This window comes from Harpia harpyja, chromosome 4 (genome assembly GCF_026419915.1).
Source record: "Harpia harpyja isolate bHarHar1 chromosome 4, bHarHar1 primary haplotype, whole genome shotgun sequence".
Classification (NCBI taxonomy): Eukaryota; Metazoa; Chordata; class Aves; order Accipitriformes; family Accipitridae; genus Harpia; species Harpia harpyja.
Genome location: NC_068943.1, coordinates 43,034,487 through 43,050,743, shown reverse-complemented (window position 1 = coordinate 43,050,743; position 16,257 = coordinate 43,034,487). Strand labels below are relative to the sequence as shown.

The 16,257-nt window shown below is 40.1% G+C and overlaps 1 protein-coding gene across 11 annotated transcripts in view; it reads left to right on the top strand.

Annotated features, from left to right (window-relative positions):
• The window catches only part of GRAMD1B (GRAM domain containing 1B), a 142,461-nt gene that overhangs the window by 39,415 nt on the left and 86,789 nt on the right, over positions 1–16,257 (top strand). For all 11 annotated transcript variants that reach the window (XM_052786443.1, XM_052786437.1, XM_052786436.1 and 8 more), the window contains one exon: positions 12,439–12,516. In XM_052786443.1, coding sequence (XP_052642403.1) covers positions 12,439–12,516 — 78 coding nt within the window. The remainder of the gene's footprint in view (positions 1–12,438; positions 12,517–16,257) is intronic.

The window sequence follows — 16,257 nt, the reverse complement described above, 5'->3', positions numbered from 1 at the left end:
AAGAGTGGGTGATCAGACTTAACTTCATTAAGATGTCCTGCAGAGACACTTGAGAGAGAGGAGGTGACTTCTGTGCTGGGATTACCAGGACAGGGAGTGATGATGCCAAGTCTTTGTCAGTGCTTTTTTTGGTGGTGTTCATTCCTACCACTGAGATGTTCTCCAAAATCCTTCCTTCATTAGCTGATATTAGGAGAATGTGAGGACAATAGAGAAACAAGGTAGTCTTGTGGCTAGTACCTGGGTCTGCATGTCAAGATGTCTGGGTTCGGCTCTTGGCTGCTTTACAGACTTGGGAGTCACTCAGTCCTTTGGCTCAAAAGGGACAAATAATTCATAAAGACCCCCAAGAGCTTGTCAACACAGGAAAATTGATGCCCAGGGAGTTATTGTGTGGCCACATGAAGAAAAAGCTATACCTTATGTAATCAGGGTCTACAACAGGCAGTGTAGTTTACCTTTAATGGGAGAGTGGAATAATCTACCTTTCCTGAAGGCCCAAAATACACAAGACACTTCAAAGATTTCTCTGAGAAATTAGCGCATTATAAATCCTTATACTAGCTTAGTGTGGGCCATTTTTTCTTTTGTTGCTTTGCGACTCCCATGCAGCCTTCTGTGTGGGTTTATGCCTGAAAGTATGTACTGTACTTCCATATGTTTCTGCACCCAACATACTAGATTGACTCACTGACTGCTGTGTTGCTTGAGTGTTTATAGGACAGAGGTTTTTTTCTACTAATATTCACTCTGATTATGTGGTAACTCTTCTCACATGAGGTCCCTTTAGCAAGGTCAGTCTGTAACTTTAAGTTTTGAGGAAGTTTCATCAATAAATGCATGCCATCAAGGATTTGATAATCCCTCTCTTAAAAAGTTACCATTGAACAACATCTCTGGTTGAGAAATATTACTGATTTTCATTTAACTGTGGTGATACAAGTAGTGATTCAGTTATAGAAAACAGGAGAAAGATAATGCACAGGGCATATGCTGAAGTGTCAGAATCACAACGTTCGTGTATGAAGTTCAACAGAGGATGGCTTTTCAGCTGAAAATGTGTAAGAGAACTTGGTTCATTCTTGTACACGTGATATCTCCATGGCTATGCTGATAGCTTTCTGCTTATTCATCACTAAGACATTTCTGCCTTAACCCTGGTTGTTTTTGAAGTAGTGAGTGGAAAAAGTTGATGTGGTTGATGGATTAAGTGGCATTAGCATACCAAAGCCAGCATGGCACCTCCTTTCTTCATATGTAGCAGGCTCCAAATCTTGTCCCTTTTGCAATGGGAAACATGATGTTTTCCAATGGAATTTTTCCTTTCTAGTCCGGGGGGGGGAGGGGGGAACCAAACCAGTTTGCCAGTCACTTTGCCCTGAGCCTCTGGGCTTGCAGAATGCAAAGATCATTGCTGGGCTTTCAAAACTCAGCAGGCATGGAAACAACACAGAGAAAGCAGAATGTGTGGGGAGTTAGTCATAGAAAGAGTGAGCCCTAAAGGATTTTGTGGCGTTAATTTGCAAGAGACTAGCAGCTAGTGCTGTGGGGTAAACCTTCCTGTGCCCCAAAGCTGTTGTATGTGAAACCCTGTTCTAAAATAGCAGGGCAGGAAGCTGGCTTTCTGAAAGCAGGTGGATACTGCCTGTTTACCTTCCTCTACTTTAGACTGGGTCATCTAGAGCACTGGCTCTTTCTTGCTGCTGTTTTATTATGTTGTTGCTGTTTGTAACAGATGCTAGTAATGTCACTTACTGTACTAGTCACTTGTTTAAATGCAACAGGGACTACCGTACTAGAGTAAAGGCTGAAACATTTTGTCCAGCGGTTTCTCCACCAAGCCTTGTCTTGGGGTTTGAGCTACAGTGATGATGCTTGAACCATCCAGCTGGTTAATTGTGACAGGGATTTCTAATGTGGTCAGTGTGCCATACATCTGCTAGGAGTGCAGGTGCCTATTAAGTATGCAGGTTCCCAAATTTCACCTGGTAAAGGAGGCAGCCATGAGGTTCCCACCAGAGAGATGAATGCAGTTTGCTTCCAGTCACTCCCTCTTTCTAGTTAAATTGTTATCAAGCAGTTGGAACTTTTTTACAGTCCAGTAACCTTTACCCCCTTCATGTGGCGTGATATCTGCCTGTTTGTATGGCAGGGTTTTCCCAGGAAAGCTGGTAGTTGAGAGCAAACTGTGCACCGGCTGACTTATTCCAGTGATGCATGTGTTTTCCACATGCCCCTGAGCAAGAGCAATAGCTCTGTGACCATTAGCATACAGTAAGCATCCAAGTGAATAAACAAATGCTTTTAGGACTTGAAATGCTGTCTGTAATGCTCCAGGTCTGGTGAAGGCTGGCTCCTTTTTTCGTCTGGAAACTCCAGCCTACAAAGTGTTCTATATCACTGGTTAGTTTTTAACAGCCTGGATAATTTTAAGGTTTGTTTACCTGCTGTTGCTCTAAAAGCTGTTAGATGGCTATAGTGAGAGCAGAAGAGACTGTTTATTTCTTTTCATTAAACAGCAGAGATGGCATGTAAGAGCTTTGCTTGCCTATGACACAGTTTTGTTCAAGGTTGAAAAAGCGGGGAAAAAGCTGTTTCTCGGGGGTAGGAGTTTACCTGTAACTTGTACAAAATCATGATGACCCAAACTACAAGTTTGGTGCTCTGAGGGCCTATACAGATGATAAATAGGACGATTTTTGTAAGGGATGCAGGTAGCTTCTTACCTATATTCCTCATCCATCATTTGCTACTCAGGTAATGATAGATGTTATTTACCTGCATACAGCTTTATAAAGTATGAACCCTGCACACAAGTGCACAAATTTTTTATTAAGACATGATGATGTTTCTTTCCTCACAGGCTAGTCGATGCAATCTGTTGGCATTTTGCTATGCATGTAATGAACATGCATTATTCATCTGGGGATGTGAGAGTGTATCTGCTTTAATTTATTATTTATTTCTTAAAGCCACCCTTGCTAGTAATCTCCAGAACTGCATGTGATTCTTGATGTGTAAGGCGAGAACTGCTGAGAGGGTAGATCACTTGGGCTTACAGTACTGCTCTCCTTTTGGCCTAAGATCAGTATTGGACTGAGGTCCTGTGCTTCCACCTTGCTACTGGCAGAAGCTGAGAGTAAATAGGTGGGCCCTGCACTATTGTTGCCTGACATAGGCTCCTGTGTGAATGCTCAACAACAGTACATTAGGCAATAGTTGAAAATAGTTGAAGTATGGTAACTCTTCTGTTTTTGAACAGTTTACTGCGAGGCATTCATGCTGGGCAAATATCATACTAGTGGTAATCTGAATGTGCTCCCCTACTGTGAGGAGAAATAAGCCAGAATGCCAAGAATGGTAAAAAGTTTGAATCATCTTTTACTCGTCATTATTCCTTGCTGAATTTGCTTTTGCAGGAGGTTCTGGAACCTGTGGTGTCCTGATGCCTGCAGTCCCTTCCCAGAGCTCCCTTTCCCTTGAGCTCTCCAAGATCACCCGGTTTGTCTTGTGTTAATGTTTGTCCTAAAGATAAATTTGGTCAATCACAGTATCCAGACTAGTTAACAATGAAGTGCAAAATGTTGGTGCTCCAAAGAATGTAAAACTTGCTGTGGATTTTGTTGGGTCAGTGGGGAAAAGATTGTGCTGTAGCTCTTGACGTTTCAGAAGACAAATGTTCTCAGTTTGGTCTTCTGCTGGAAACCGACACTTAACTGAAGTCCTAAATGACAGGTTCAGCTAAAGGGAAAGACTCACCTATGTCCTAAAATGCCTGTAACATAAGATGATAAAAATGAAGTATATTATTGGAAGCATTCCATCTCATCTCATCTTTGAAAAGGGTACGTGCTCAGGAGACAGAGGTTTCTTGAGCTGCTGGACACATAACCATAGAGGTTTTACAGACAATCTTCATAGCTTGTCTGATAGTATGAAACAAATGACGTTAGGAAAATCTTTAGCACTTTAGCACAACTATGTGCTCTGTGGCTGCTACTCTTCACATTCTGTGGCAGAAAGAGGTAAAATTTCAATTTTTTTTTTTCCTTAAGAAAAAAGTTCATTTCTGAAGTCTCTTGGTCACCCTTGTGAGAAACATCAGTTAACAGTGAACTGCTGATTTGTTGGAACGTATGTGTAAATATTTTTAGCACAAGTGTCTTGTTTTGAATTTTCTTATAAAAACAAATGAATCTTTGATTTCAAGTAGATCATAATGCTTTTGCTTTCCTTAATAAAGTAGAAATTAATTTTGAATGTTTCTGGGAATACATTAATGCTTCATTCGCCTTTTTCTTCTTTCCACACCTAGGAAAAATATTGTGGTGTGTTCTAGAGGAAAAAGCTCTCATGAAAGCCTGAGACAGTGACATGATTTTTCTCCCCGAAGTAACTGCTAAATGTGGGGAAAAAAAAAAAAAAACAAAAAAACAAAAAAAAACCACCACCAAAAACCTGCAAGAGTCAAGGCTATAGACCCTCTCACATTATGGAAATGCAATCCAAGACAACTACTGTCTTTAGATAATATTAGTGGTGGTATTTACTCACCTCGGAAAAAGTACTTGATGAAGAGAAAACTGTTAAAGTCCTGTGCAGCTGATGATTAGAGAGGACTAGAAAGGCTTGGTAGACTAAGGTTTTGTTCACTTCATGCCACACAATTCAAAGAAGATGCAAAATGAGTAACTGTAAATTCTGTAGTTCTCAGTTTCTCTGGCTTTCATGAACTTCCATGTTTCAGTTTTAAGTCAGAGGAGAAGTGGGGCTTCTCCTTTGGTAGAAATATAGCAAGCTGCTGGAGGAAGCGGTAGATGTGTGTGTACTGGGGTTATGAGCGCACTTTTGCTTTTTCAAGTTTCGACAAAATTCTTGTTGAAATCTGATTTGTGTGAGGAACTGACAGTTCCGTAGGGATTTCCTACCGGAACAGGCAAATGGGTTGCCTTTTTTCATGTTCTGCTTGTAGCTGGAGTTCGTTAATTGAGGTTTTTGGGACGACAAATGTCAGACATGGTATGTTTTGAGTGTAGAGAGGTGTTGACAAATTATTTTTTAACATGTTTTAATATTGTCCCAAGTTTTTGGAACACATCTCTCCTTGTTAATCCTTTAAACTATATGTAAAACTTTGCTTCTGTTTTCTCCAGAAAACAATGTGAGTGACGTGTGAATATCCTATGGCTTGAATTTGGGACTTGAATACATAGTTGAGTATTTAGCTGGTATTGGTGCTCTTGCATCTTCAAAGCAAAAATGGCACAAGTTGTGGGGTTTTTTGGACTTAGATCTCTGTAGTAAACAGCCCATCTTCTCTGCCTTTGGTAGCTTTGGAAAGTCTGTAAGCACAAACTTCCATTTATGTGGTATCTCTTCTAATCTGAAATGCGAGAGTGCACGAATGATGGCTATTAATGTAATGTGCAACTCGGCTGTTAATGTAGTCTCTTTCCTTTCTGAACCTGCAAGTTCAAATGAGACCTAATTTATGCTTCCAGTGAACTGAATTTTTTTTTTAAACTGATGCATGCATATTTCTTATGAAGAGTACTGATGTACTGTTTGCTGTGACTGCAGGTTTTTGTCATTTGTTTATGATAATGTGTGCTAAGTGGCTGTGAATGCCACCAGCTTTTTTTTTTTTTTTTTTTTGGCTGAATCTTACTGCCTTTGTGCAGTTTGTGGTTTTCTTTTTAAATATTTCCCTTTCAGTGTTTGTGTGGTTTAGGATGACCAGTCACACAAGAGTGTCAAATTTAACTGGTTTACAAACAGCCTGGAATTTAAATGCTGTTGATCTTATCTAGTCAGCAAATATTTACCATTGTACCGACTGAATTTCATGTCTTACACGGCATTGTGCCTGTTGATGGTATTAAACAATTAATCATCGTGTTCATTAACACAGTTGTTTTCCACTGGATTGTATTTTGAAATTCAAGGTGTCCATTATTCATGTTGAACATGAAGCTGATGAAATGAATGCAGTGAGAAGAAACTTGCCCATCCTGCCCCTTGTAAACCTTTCCAGCAAGGAGAGAAGATGATTCTGCTACAGATTCACACTCTGCCTCTCCAACTCTGAATGTGACTGAAAAGGACACAATTATTACTAATTTGATGATGGTCTATATTATATATGCAACTGTCCCTTACCTTTTTTGATCATTAATAATGGGTTTAGACTGTAAACATTGCTTTACATCCCTCCCATCAATGAAACCGAGTTATTAAAAAGATATGAATGTCTGGACTAGTAAGTGCTGGGAATGCTGGCAATATGTTAGGCTCCAGGTAGTGCATACTCTAAGTTTAGATTAAAAAAGGCGCTTGAAATTTCACCTTCCAGCTCTGCCTTCCATTTGTTGCACTGATTTGCTGCTTGAGCTTGGGTACTAATTTTCCTCTTGCCTCTGCATATCCATGTTTCAACTTCAGTGAAATGTGCACAGAAATAGGGTGCTTGCCTCCTATTTCTTTGAAGAAACTCCTTCAGAGTCAGTCCTTAGATGGAGCAGGGCTGTGTAAACAGAAAGGGTGCTGTGATTTAGAAATGTTGTGGTACCTGCTTCCGAGAGGGCTTGGTATCAGTTCAGCAGTTAGGAAGGTCCATGCTCAGCAAACTTACTTTATTAAAAAAGCCTGATGTTAGCTTGCTGCCTTCAGTGTTAAGGATATGTTTCCCCTGAAAACTTTTACAGTTGTTTACAGTTGTATACTGAGAGTGGGAACTTGGAGCACCTGTGGGAAAGCTGTGTCACTGAGGGTGCTTTGGCTCTTAATTCACAGACTGAAAGCTTTAGATCTATCAAAGGACAGCCCTTCTTGATGAGGGAGACTACTATCCCTTGGAACTTAGGTCAGTGATTTCCGATGTATGTCCCTTATGCTCCTTTCTCCTTCCCCTCCACCTGGCAGTTCCTTGACATTTGTAATGGCACAGTCATTTACGTATCCATGCAACCATAGTAACACGGTGCTTTTGATGACAGGAATTTAATTTGCCAAGGACAGTGAGGTGGTGTTAGGCAACTGGGACGTCTATTTCTGCTGTTTCATGAGAAGTGTGAGGGGGGCTACATTGTGGGAAGGATGGACAGAGCAGGAAGGTGAAATCGAAAGAAAAAATTGTTTTGTCTTTGACAGGTTGCTAATGCCCCCTGTGGGAAAACACTCAAAGGGACCTCTTCTGACACTTGAGGCTTGAAGTTCAATCTAGTTTTATTATCCTGTGTTTATGTTGTCAGGGAAGGATGGGCAAGCACACATATCAGAAGAGTTTTCAATTGAAGACTGCACATCATGGAATTCACTGTCTAAAATACTCCATTTTCACCATGAATCTTTTAGACTTAATTAAAAGAGTTTGGGCTTAAAATAATATGGATTTTGACAATATAAAAATACCTTAAGAGGTATGATGTATTTAATTTTTTTGCCAGCTTGGAAGTAACCATAACTCACACCAGATATTGGTACTGCTATACTCTTTCTGGTGGCAGTTCTTCAGACATCCTAATTATTTTGTGATGTATTTTAATGCAGGTAGATTCAAGTCTTTATGTTTGTAGCTGTGAGAATGAAAAGAACCCTTTAGTTCAAATAATTGAAAAGCTTTGTAAATTTGAACAGAAACCTTGATGCAAGTCCACTGTTCTATTGATTATCTGCATATCTTTTAGTTCCCAAATCTATGTTGATGACAACATTCATGTATCGTGAGATTTCGTTAGTAGTAGCTTTTAGTTCCAAAAACTGTCGCCACAGTTGCTGAAAGCAATTGAAGAATATATGTATACCTGATTGTCAATGTCTATTATTCTCCTTTTTGAAATGGTTAATACTTGAACCCAAAGCCTTATGAATACAGTGATTAATTAAGCAAATGAATACAAAATATTCATCTGGGTTCAGACCTGAAAGTTTCGCTAATAGCTGTGGATGACAATAGTCTTCTGAAGGCCACAGAGTTTTATGAATAATTCTCCAAACTCATTAACTGATTCTATCTTCGAGGATACAGCCATTTCTTTCCCATTTCTTTGCTTGCCCCATTGTTGAAAAAATTTTCTCTGAATAAAGATCTGCCAAGCACACCTGCAGAAAGAAAAGTATGGTGGACTTATCACCCACATCTGGAGGCTATAGAAGTCCCAGAAGGCTCCTAGTGTGCAAACATTGGCCCAAGTGTCTGAACTTTGTGAAATCTGGACAAATATCTTCTAGTAGAAGACCTGCTTAGCTTGGAAAGCCTGTTCATGCATAAAATAAAAGATCTTGGCTCAGCCTTATCATTCAGAGTCTGTGAAATCTCAGAATAAAATGAGACTTATTAAAAAAAAAAAAAGCAGGAGGATAAGAATAGTACAAAATCTAGTTTATAGCTCATAACTTCTCAAGAACAAGTGCAAGAGAAATCTTTAAATATTTAAGACACAAAAGCAGGTTTTGAACTTTTTTTTTTTTTTTTTTAGTGCCAGCAGTCTGTTCACATTCACTTCTGGCAAGATTTGGAAAAGATGATTCTTTTGTGTAACTGTTTTGTGACTGTTCATCTAAGTATGTGTGTGTATGTGGATCATGAAGTCAATAAAAACTGTTTAAGACTTGTAACAAATTATGGATGGTGGAAAAGAAAGGTAACAGAACAAGCATTCTTAGGAATGTATTTTTTCTGTAGAAGAGTGGTGGTTGGGTCTTCTGATGTGGTGGAAGGATGAACTGGCAACTGAGCTGATATCGTTAAGAAAATAAGAAATAGAACACAGAACACAAATTCGATTTTGAAGATGTTTGAGGATCTGTTTTCCTTTATACACCTATCAAGATACACTGCTGCTGTTCAAACTGTATAGAGCTTCTTCCACTGCAAAATTGACTCTTATTTTTCTTCAGTATACAGAAGTCTTGCAAATAGTGCAAAATTGATTTTTGTTTTTCACCTCCAGATTCGAACAAAGTGGCGTGTGATCAGAACACCTGTTTTTCAGTCAGTAGAAAAATGTTTCTCTTGTATTTGGGAGCAGTGAGATGGAGGAGCGGTGGAAGTAAACTCTTCAAAGATGTAATTGTTAAAAGGCATGGTTAACTTAAAATAGACTGAAAAACGTAATAAAACAATAGGCTTTGCATTTCAACTGCTCTGTATGTTTTAGGGAATTGAACAGCTGCACTGTCTAATATTCAGAATGTTGCAATGATTTTCTTTGTCTGAAAAGCTCACAAACTTTTGCAAAGCTTCCATTCAAAACACTGTTGTAGTGAAACATAGCTCATGTTGAATACCATCAAATAGACAAGTGGGTAAAAACTAATTTCTCTCTCCTGGTCTGAGTTTATTTTCATTGCTTGTAATCTGGTGTTCATATGTGACAAGGGGGTAAGGTGTTGTATTGCAATGTGTTGCAATATCTGGATTCCTTTAAATTTTAAACCTTGATTTGGAGGACTTTCTGAACGAGAGTTTTAATGATGGGTAGGTGAGCGTGAAAAGGACTAAGGTTCGTCTTGTATAGCTGTCCAAAAGTAAACTTTCACATGGGGTTACCAGCATTGCAGGTGCTATTATTAGGTTGTGATATATTGTGATTTCTCCTTTGGTAAGTTTTGATATATCTGCTTGATCTGAATTGATATGGCAAAGTTTTGTGGGAGGGTTTTTTATGAAGAAACAAGTAGTTATAGAAATAGTTCCTGCCATGCTTTCTCCTGTCAGAAGGGTGATATAATTCCTTTGAATTAGGAGGGAAAATGTGGTTCCTCTTGAGCTCTTTCCAAACCAGTTCACTGGGCCTTAATTAAGCTCAGCAGTACAGGAAAGATGTTTATTTGCTTTTTGAGGTATATTGCTCTTACATAGCTGTTGATTTATAGCTTGAAGCCAATATAGAATTCTTATTCTCTGATTGTCCTTTCTGCAATGAGACACTTAAGAATGACTAAGTATGTGGGTGTGGGAGCAGAAAATTGAATCTGTCCCTTTGCTGAGAGGCTTTTGCAAAAATATTTACCTGTCTTGGCTCTGATGGTAAAACTCTACTGTGCAATGGGGAAAACAAGCAAAGTATGCTCTATGGGATTGCGTGTATGTGCCTGCACAAGATGCATGCCTATGACTTCTGTGCAATCCGTGTACTTTAAATCTGTAGCTGAAAGTCATAAATATTATGTGATTCTTGTGGGTTTGTATGCTAACCTCAAAGGCTAGTTTCTATATTATTCGAGGATTTTGTAAATATCAATCACTGATTAGTTTCTTCTGAAAGCTTCAGGCTGTTCCCCTTTTTATCTTAACAGTAAGGAACAGATTTCTGCCTCATGTTCTGAACAGGCAGCAAAAATAGTGGACAGTGCCAGGTGTGTGTGGCGTCTCAAATGCTAAGTGGGTCCCCAAGACAGCTATTGTGTTTTTCAGAAAGGTCATGTTCAATAAGATGGAGTCCTTGAAGATCTCAGAGAAGCAGCTGGTTAAAATCAAGGTGGTTGATGAAAATATTAAATAAATGAAAATGACTCGCTGGCTTTTTTCTTTTCAGAGGAAACTGCAAACCTCTTTGGCAAAAACTCTGATCTCAAGGGGGAAGAGAAAGTCCCTCCCCTTCTCTCTCTCTTTTTTTTTTTTTTTTTTAAAGAGTAAAAAAGAAAAATGGTCATGTTAAAGGACTGTGATATGCTCACCTTAAAACTTGTGAACAGTTGTCCAGGAAAACAAACTAATTAGAAGAACACTTTGTGGGGAGGACAGGCATTTTAGGAGTTTGGATCCCTAAAAAGTGAATGTGGAGGCTTGTTAGAGCCATTTATTTATACAGATTTGCTGAAGAAATGCTGTTTAGTACCAGAGTGTGTAGTTCTCATCGTGTCACTGAGGAACTTGATGGTTCTAGTTCCTCCCCGCCTGCTTGGCTGTATTTTGTCATTCCTTGGAAGTATGAAAACAAGATTATAGATAAACTCCTAACCTTTTCAAGTATTTTCTCTGTTAATATTCTGCAATGGTAAAAGTAATCCTTTTTTTGCATGGGACTTAATTTATTCAAGTCAATATACTTGTTACCTTTTAAAGTATCCTTTCTGTAGTTGAGTTGTAAAGCATAAGTAGGTGTCAGTAAGAATAGCCATAATTTCTTTATGTAAGCATAGAATATATCTAGAGAAGAAAAAAAATTTCTGTTAAATTTTTTTTTTTTTTTGAGAAAACGGTTTAAAGAGGGACAGGGAATATTGCTGAAATGGAAAGAGAAGTTAGGGAATGGTTCTTGCACAGCAGAAGCAAGTGTCTTCTTCCAAGAGATAGGATCCTCCTTATAGTGGTTAAAAAGGTGAAGGCCAGGTAAAAAAAATCCCAATGGACAAGTAGACTTCATGGAAAAATCCTATTGCAGTGTTTTGGGTACTATGTTTTCCCCCCAAAATAGATATAACTAGCTGAGAATTATTGCTCTTAAGAATGAAAAGGTACAATTGAGTCCATTTTGATACGGTAGTTGCATTTCTGTGCCTTTTGGGCAATGTGCTGTGCAGATCTGTTGACAGTGCAATAGAAGCTGTGATTGCAAGTGTGCGTATGCATACCTGAACTAGCTTTATTTGAATGGTTTAGGTCTTACCAACAGTGAAGCAACAGCATTTTTAGCACAGCCTGTGTGCACAGGCAAGTGTACTGAGTGCCCCAGGTGGGACTGTGCAGTTTGTGTTAAAGCTGTGTTGCCATGACTCCATAGCCAGTGGTACCCTGGCAAAGTAGATTGAAGCTAGCCCAGGAACATCTGCTCTTTGCGCTGCGGTCTGTTACCTGAAGGCAGAATCAGAGCTACCTCCTGCTCAGAAGGAAAACTCTTGCAAAGAAATGAAGCTATAGAAAGGAGATGCAGGAACCCTGATGAGTTCCTGGAGCAGATGGAGGCTGCTAGAAGGCAATAAGGCGAAATCTATACGGTAGATGTACACGAAAAAAAATCGCCCCCAAAACACCTATTTAAAGGGGCAGAGTGACATCTTGTGGGCTCAGCATGTAACTCTCCACCAGAAATTTAGTGTTGGCCGCTGTGTCCTTAGTAAGAGTTCATTTTAACTGTTTTGTCCTGCTGCCGAGAAGTGAGGGGTATATGAACATGCAGCAGTTTGGTATTCAAATGTTAAGCTGTAAGAAGCTGTTCTGGGATGGCATGATGAAACTGCGTATAGGCAATGTGTAAGGTCACTTTTGTATTTCAGAAAGTTCTTAAGTAAGTGTCACTAAGTGAGGCTAAGAGGCTTCAAACCAGTCATGCCTGTTGTAAATCAGATATGAATTTAATGTATTCTGTTATTTTCTCTTTGCACTCCCAAATATGAGCCTTGTGTTTTTTCTTGTTCTGGCTTTAAACCAGGGTGTTTTGTAGGGACTTATACAAATCTGTCTAATTGCTTCTGTTTTCCTGTCTCATACTGCAGCAGCCAGCAGAGCAGCCAGCAAAGCAGCCACGATGACGAATCATCCCGGTTCTTGAGCCCTCATATGTGTGAGGACAGGTAAGTCTGTTCACAGCTGAATTGGGGGAATGCCTGGAACTGCTCAGTGAAATTACATGGGCTGGGCTGGTTGAGGTCCTTATTTATTTTCCCTGTATTTCTCAGAGTTATTTAACAAGAAATGCGATTTACGTTGGTCTTACCAATGTCTAAAAAGATGCAATTTTTGCCTACTTAAAAGTAGAACTTGTGGGACAAATGCATCCAACTCCTCAAGTACCCTGCATTTTTTTTTTGAGGCACATCCCTCAAAACTGTAGCTGGTGCAGATAGCTTCATCAAACTTGCTGTATATTGATTAGCAGCTCTGATCTTTAAAAATACAGAAGTGAAATTTTGTATGTGGTTCTTGTCCTCAGCAAAGACAATATTGAGCTTGGCTGCTGTATTTTACTTTTGATGTGTTGTGACAGTCCTAAGGTATCTAGAGCTCATGTGTAGCAGCTGGGTGAACTGCTATGCAGTTCCAGAAGAAGCTTAAGTTTCTTGTTCTTTAGGTTGATTAATGACTGCTTCAAATTGCAGCATTGCCACAAAAGCTGTTGAAATATGAATGCTTATTTTTGTGCATGATTTATTGTTGCTTTGCTCAGAGCCGTATGATTAAGAGTTTTGCTGTATCTTGTAGTTCATCTTTTGAGCCTGAATCTACTTCATTGCTTCTGCTGTGCATGAACTATGAGCCCTGAGCTACTACCACCTTTCTATCCCAGGCCAGCTCCTGCAGGCCTGTTTCTCTACTAACATCCTTGGGACCAGTGTTACATTGGGACTTTGGTTTCTGAAATTCCCATTGTTTTGTTACTGCATTGCACAGTGGAGTTATGTTGCATTTTGCTTGGCTGATCTTGTGACTGGGGGTTATGGTGAGCCCACAGGAGGGCATATGCTGAGATTTGGGAACGGCTTGCTTTGTGCTGCTGCATAGTGGGTTACAAGAAGCATCTGAATGTGGTGTCTTCCACGCTGCATGCTTGTATCTGGGCATGGTCCCTCACAAGAGCATTGTTTCAGGTCTGTTACTCAGTTACTCCACATAAGCTGACTCTGAGGTCGGAGGTCTTTCATACGAACTGTATAGTAGGGCAGATGCTTACCTAACTCAGACTCCCCACTGTGATGTCAAAGGCCAATGGATTGAGTAAGAACTGAGTAGCAGCTGAGTAGTCATCTGAGGAATTGACTCACTTGAGAGAACATCCTGACCCTGAAGAGCTAATTAATATCCCAACAGAGTTTGGCTCAGAATTAGCACTTGGTAGTTGTAGCTAACCTTCTCCTCCATATGTTTCACTCCAGTTGCCAGTCTCTGGTGCTGCGGAGCCTGGCGTAATTGACTAGTGGGGATCGGTGTTTCCAACCAGGAAATAAAGTACCTGACAGCAAAGCAGATGGGTACTTATGGGATACCTGGGCTTCTTCTATTTCACGTATGCTGTTATACCATTTGGTCTGGGATTTCATAGGTGAAACAGGGTTAGGCTTCGTTAATACTCAGATGGGGGATTTCTGGGCATAGCGAGAAGGGGAGTCATTTGGAAGGGCTGCCTGTTTCAGATCTAGATTAAACTGGAGCCTCTAGACTGGTGCTAAGAATATTTTCCTGTCTGGAACTGATGTGTTTTAGGTACAGCACAATCAGATCTCAGGCCTATTTATGCAGAGCTGGGGTGATGGTGAACCTTCTGACCTCTCTTATTGGGGACCTGCAATATTCCTACTGCCTAGACTTAATTACAAATTACAAAAGTTCTGTTTTCATGGAGGATACTGATCCTTAAATAATCCATACAAGGGCTAGTAAATTGCCTTTGCCACTTTGGGGTTTTTTCCCTTCTTTGCTAATGTAATTGCATGAGGCTCCACTGGTATAGTCTTCCTTTGGATACCAGTGGCTTGTGCTCATGAAACTTAACCAAAAAAATAACTCAAACACATTTTGAGTTTCATGTAAGCTGTGAAGCTGGACAGGAATTAGTGAGAAGGCTAACAAAATGTTTGAGAACTTTCTATTTACTATTCCTATTAACAAAGTTGAAGGTTGTTTCTGAGGCATCTTGAATCTGCTAGACTCTTGAAAATTGAATGAGGAGAGTCTTTCTTGCTGATCTTATGGTGGTATTTTTGACCGCTAACAAAAAGTTCTCCACCCACAGTTATGGAGCTCTCTGCTTCTGTTACAAAGAACTACAGGCAGTTCTGTTGACTTGATCAATTGACTATTGTACAGCAGCTCTTAAATCCCCAAGAAACCCAAACAAAACCACAACCACCCAGGGTTTTAGCAGGCCTGTAAATTGTGACAAAAGCTGAGTGGAGTAGGGCAGAAGAGGGGAGAGCAAGAAACCGTGTGGTAGGTACTGGAAGGTGCACCTTCTCTTGGCATGCTGCCTCTGCTATCACAGGCAGAAGGAGCCTCTGCCGCACTTGGAGGATTAGAGGAGAGAGCAAGTGAGAATCTGTACCAACCTCAGTACATCTGGCAAAGTGCTGAAAGAAGCTACTCCAGCCAAAAGTAAAGGGATGCTGAGTTGCTAAGTTGACTCTGGGATAAAAAAAATGGAGCGGAATACATAACTGAGGATGGCTGAAATCTGGACTAAGTATAGCAAAGATTTTAACTGCATGCCTGCTCTTATTGTACAAGATGGTACCAGGGGGTGCTGCTAGTGGAGTTAAGCTTCTCAGTGATGGATTTCCAAGGACCATGCTCCAACCCTCAGGTCTTTTCAGAGAAGACTGAGAATTTTGTCCTGCTGCTGGCAGATGCATTCTGTGTTCTCTAGCAATTCTTTTTCTTGAGGTGTGAGTGCTGCTGTTGGCTTGTACATTGTGAAGTACTGCCATGGTCCAGAACCCATACCCTGAAAAGGCATCCTGCAGGACAGCAGTGAAGCAGGTCTGCCATCTGCATGTATTTTCGCTGAGGAAAAAGCTTTCCTTCTGCAAAGTCATGTAAGTTGTCAAGTGTCTGTCATGCCTGCTTTATGCTGAGAGGGAGCCTATACAGATTTTATTTTGTTTTGGGGTAACGATGTGTTTTATGAGTATTTTTAGAGCCTCAGAAGGGAGAGGTTAGTCGGACAGGCTAGAAGGAGTCAGGTTTTGTATGAATTTAGGGCTCAGTTCCTTGCTCTCTGCCTGGGTGAGTCATTTCATGTTGCTGTTAATGAAATAAGGATAATTCCTTTTTTTACTTCACAGGAAAATAGACGTGGTGAATTAAATATGCGTTGCTCAGATGCTGAAACACCACAACTGTATAAGTACAAAGATAGGCAGAGCTGAGTGTCCACGTAATTGTGCTCGCAATAGCAGCTTTTCTTAAAGTAATTCAAAGGGTGGGTGAGGTTGGGATGGAGACAGCCAGAGACTTGGATGAGATGTGTGCACACAACAGACCCCATAATCACTGTAACAAGACAAGAGTATGTATGAATTACCTTGAGCTTTCATCTAGATTAAGTCCAAGTTCATGAGCCTGCTTCTGCTTGATCCAAGGATTTGTTCTTTGTCGTGATACGACAGAAGAGGCACCCATCAGGTTTAGGATGCAGACTATGTTTTAATTAAGAGTAAAAGTTAAGCTACTGAACCAGAGGAGGAATCCGTCCTTGGACTCATACTCAGTCTAAGGAGGAGGCAAACTGTTGAAGAGAAGAGAGCATGGAAAGTACAAGGATGGAAAGCAATGGGGAAATGGAGGAGAGAAGCAAGTGGCAGCTTACATGAGATCATATA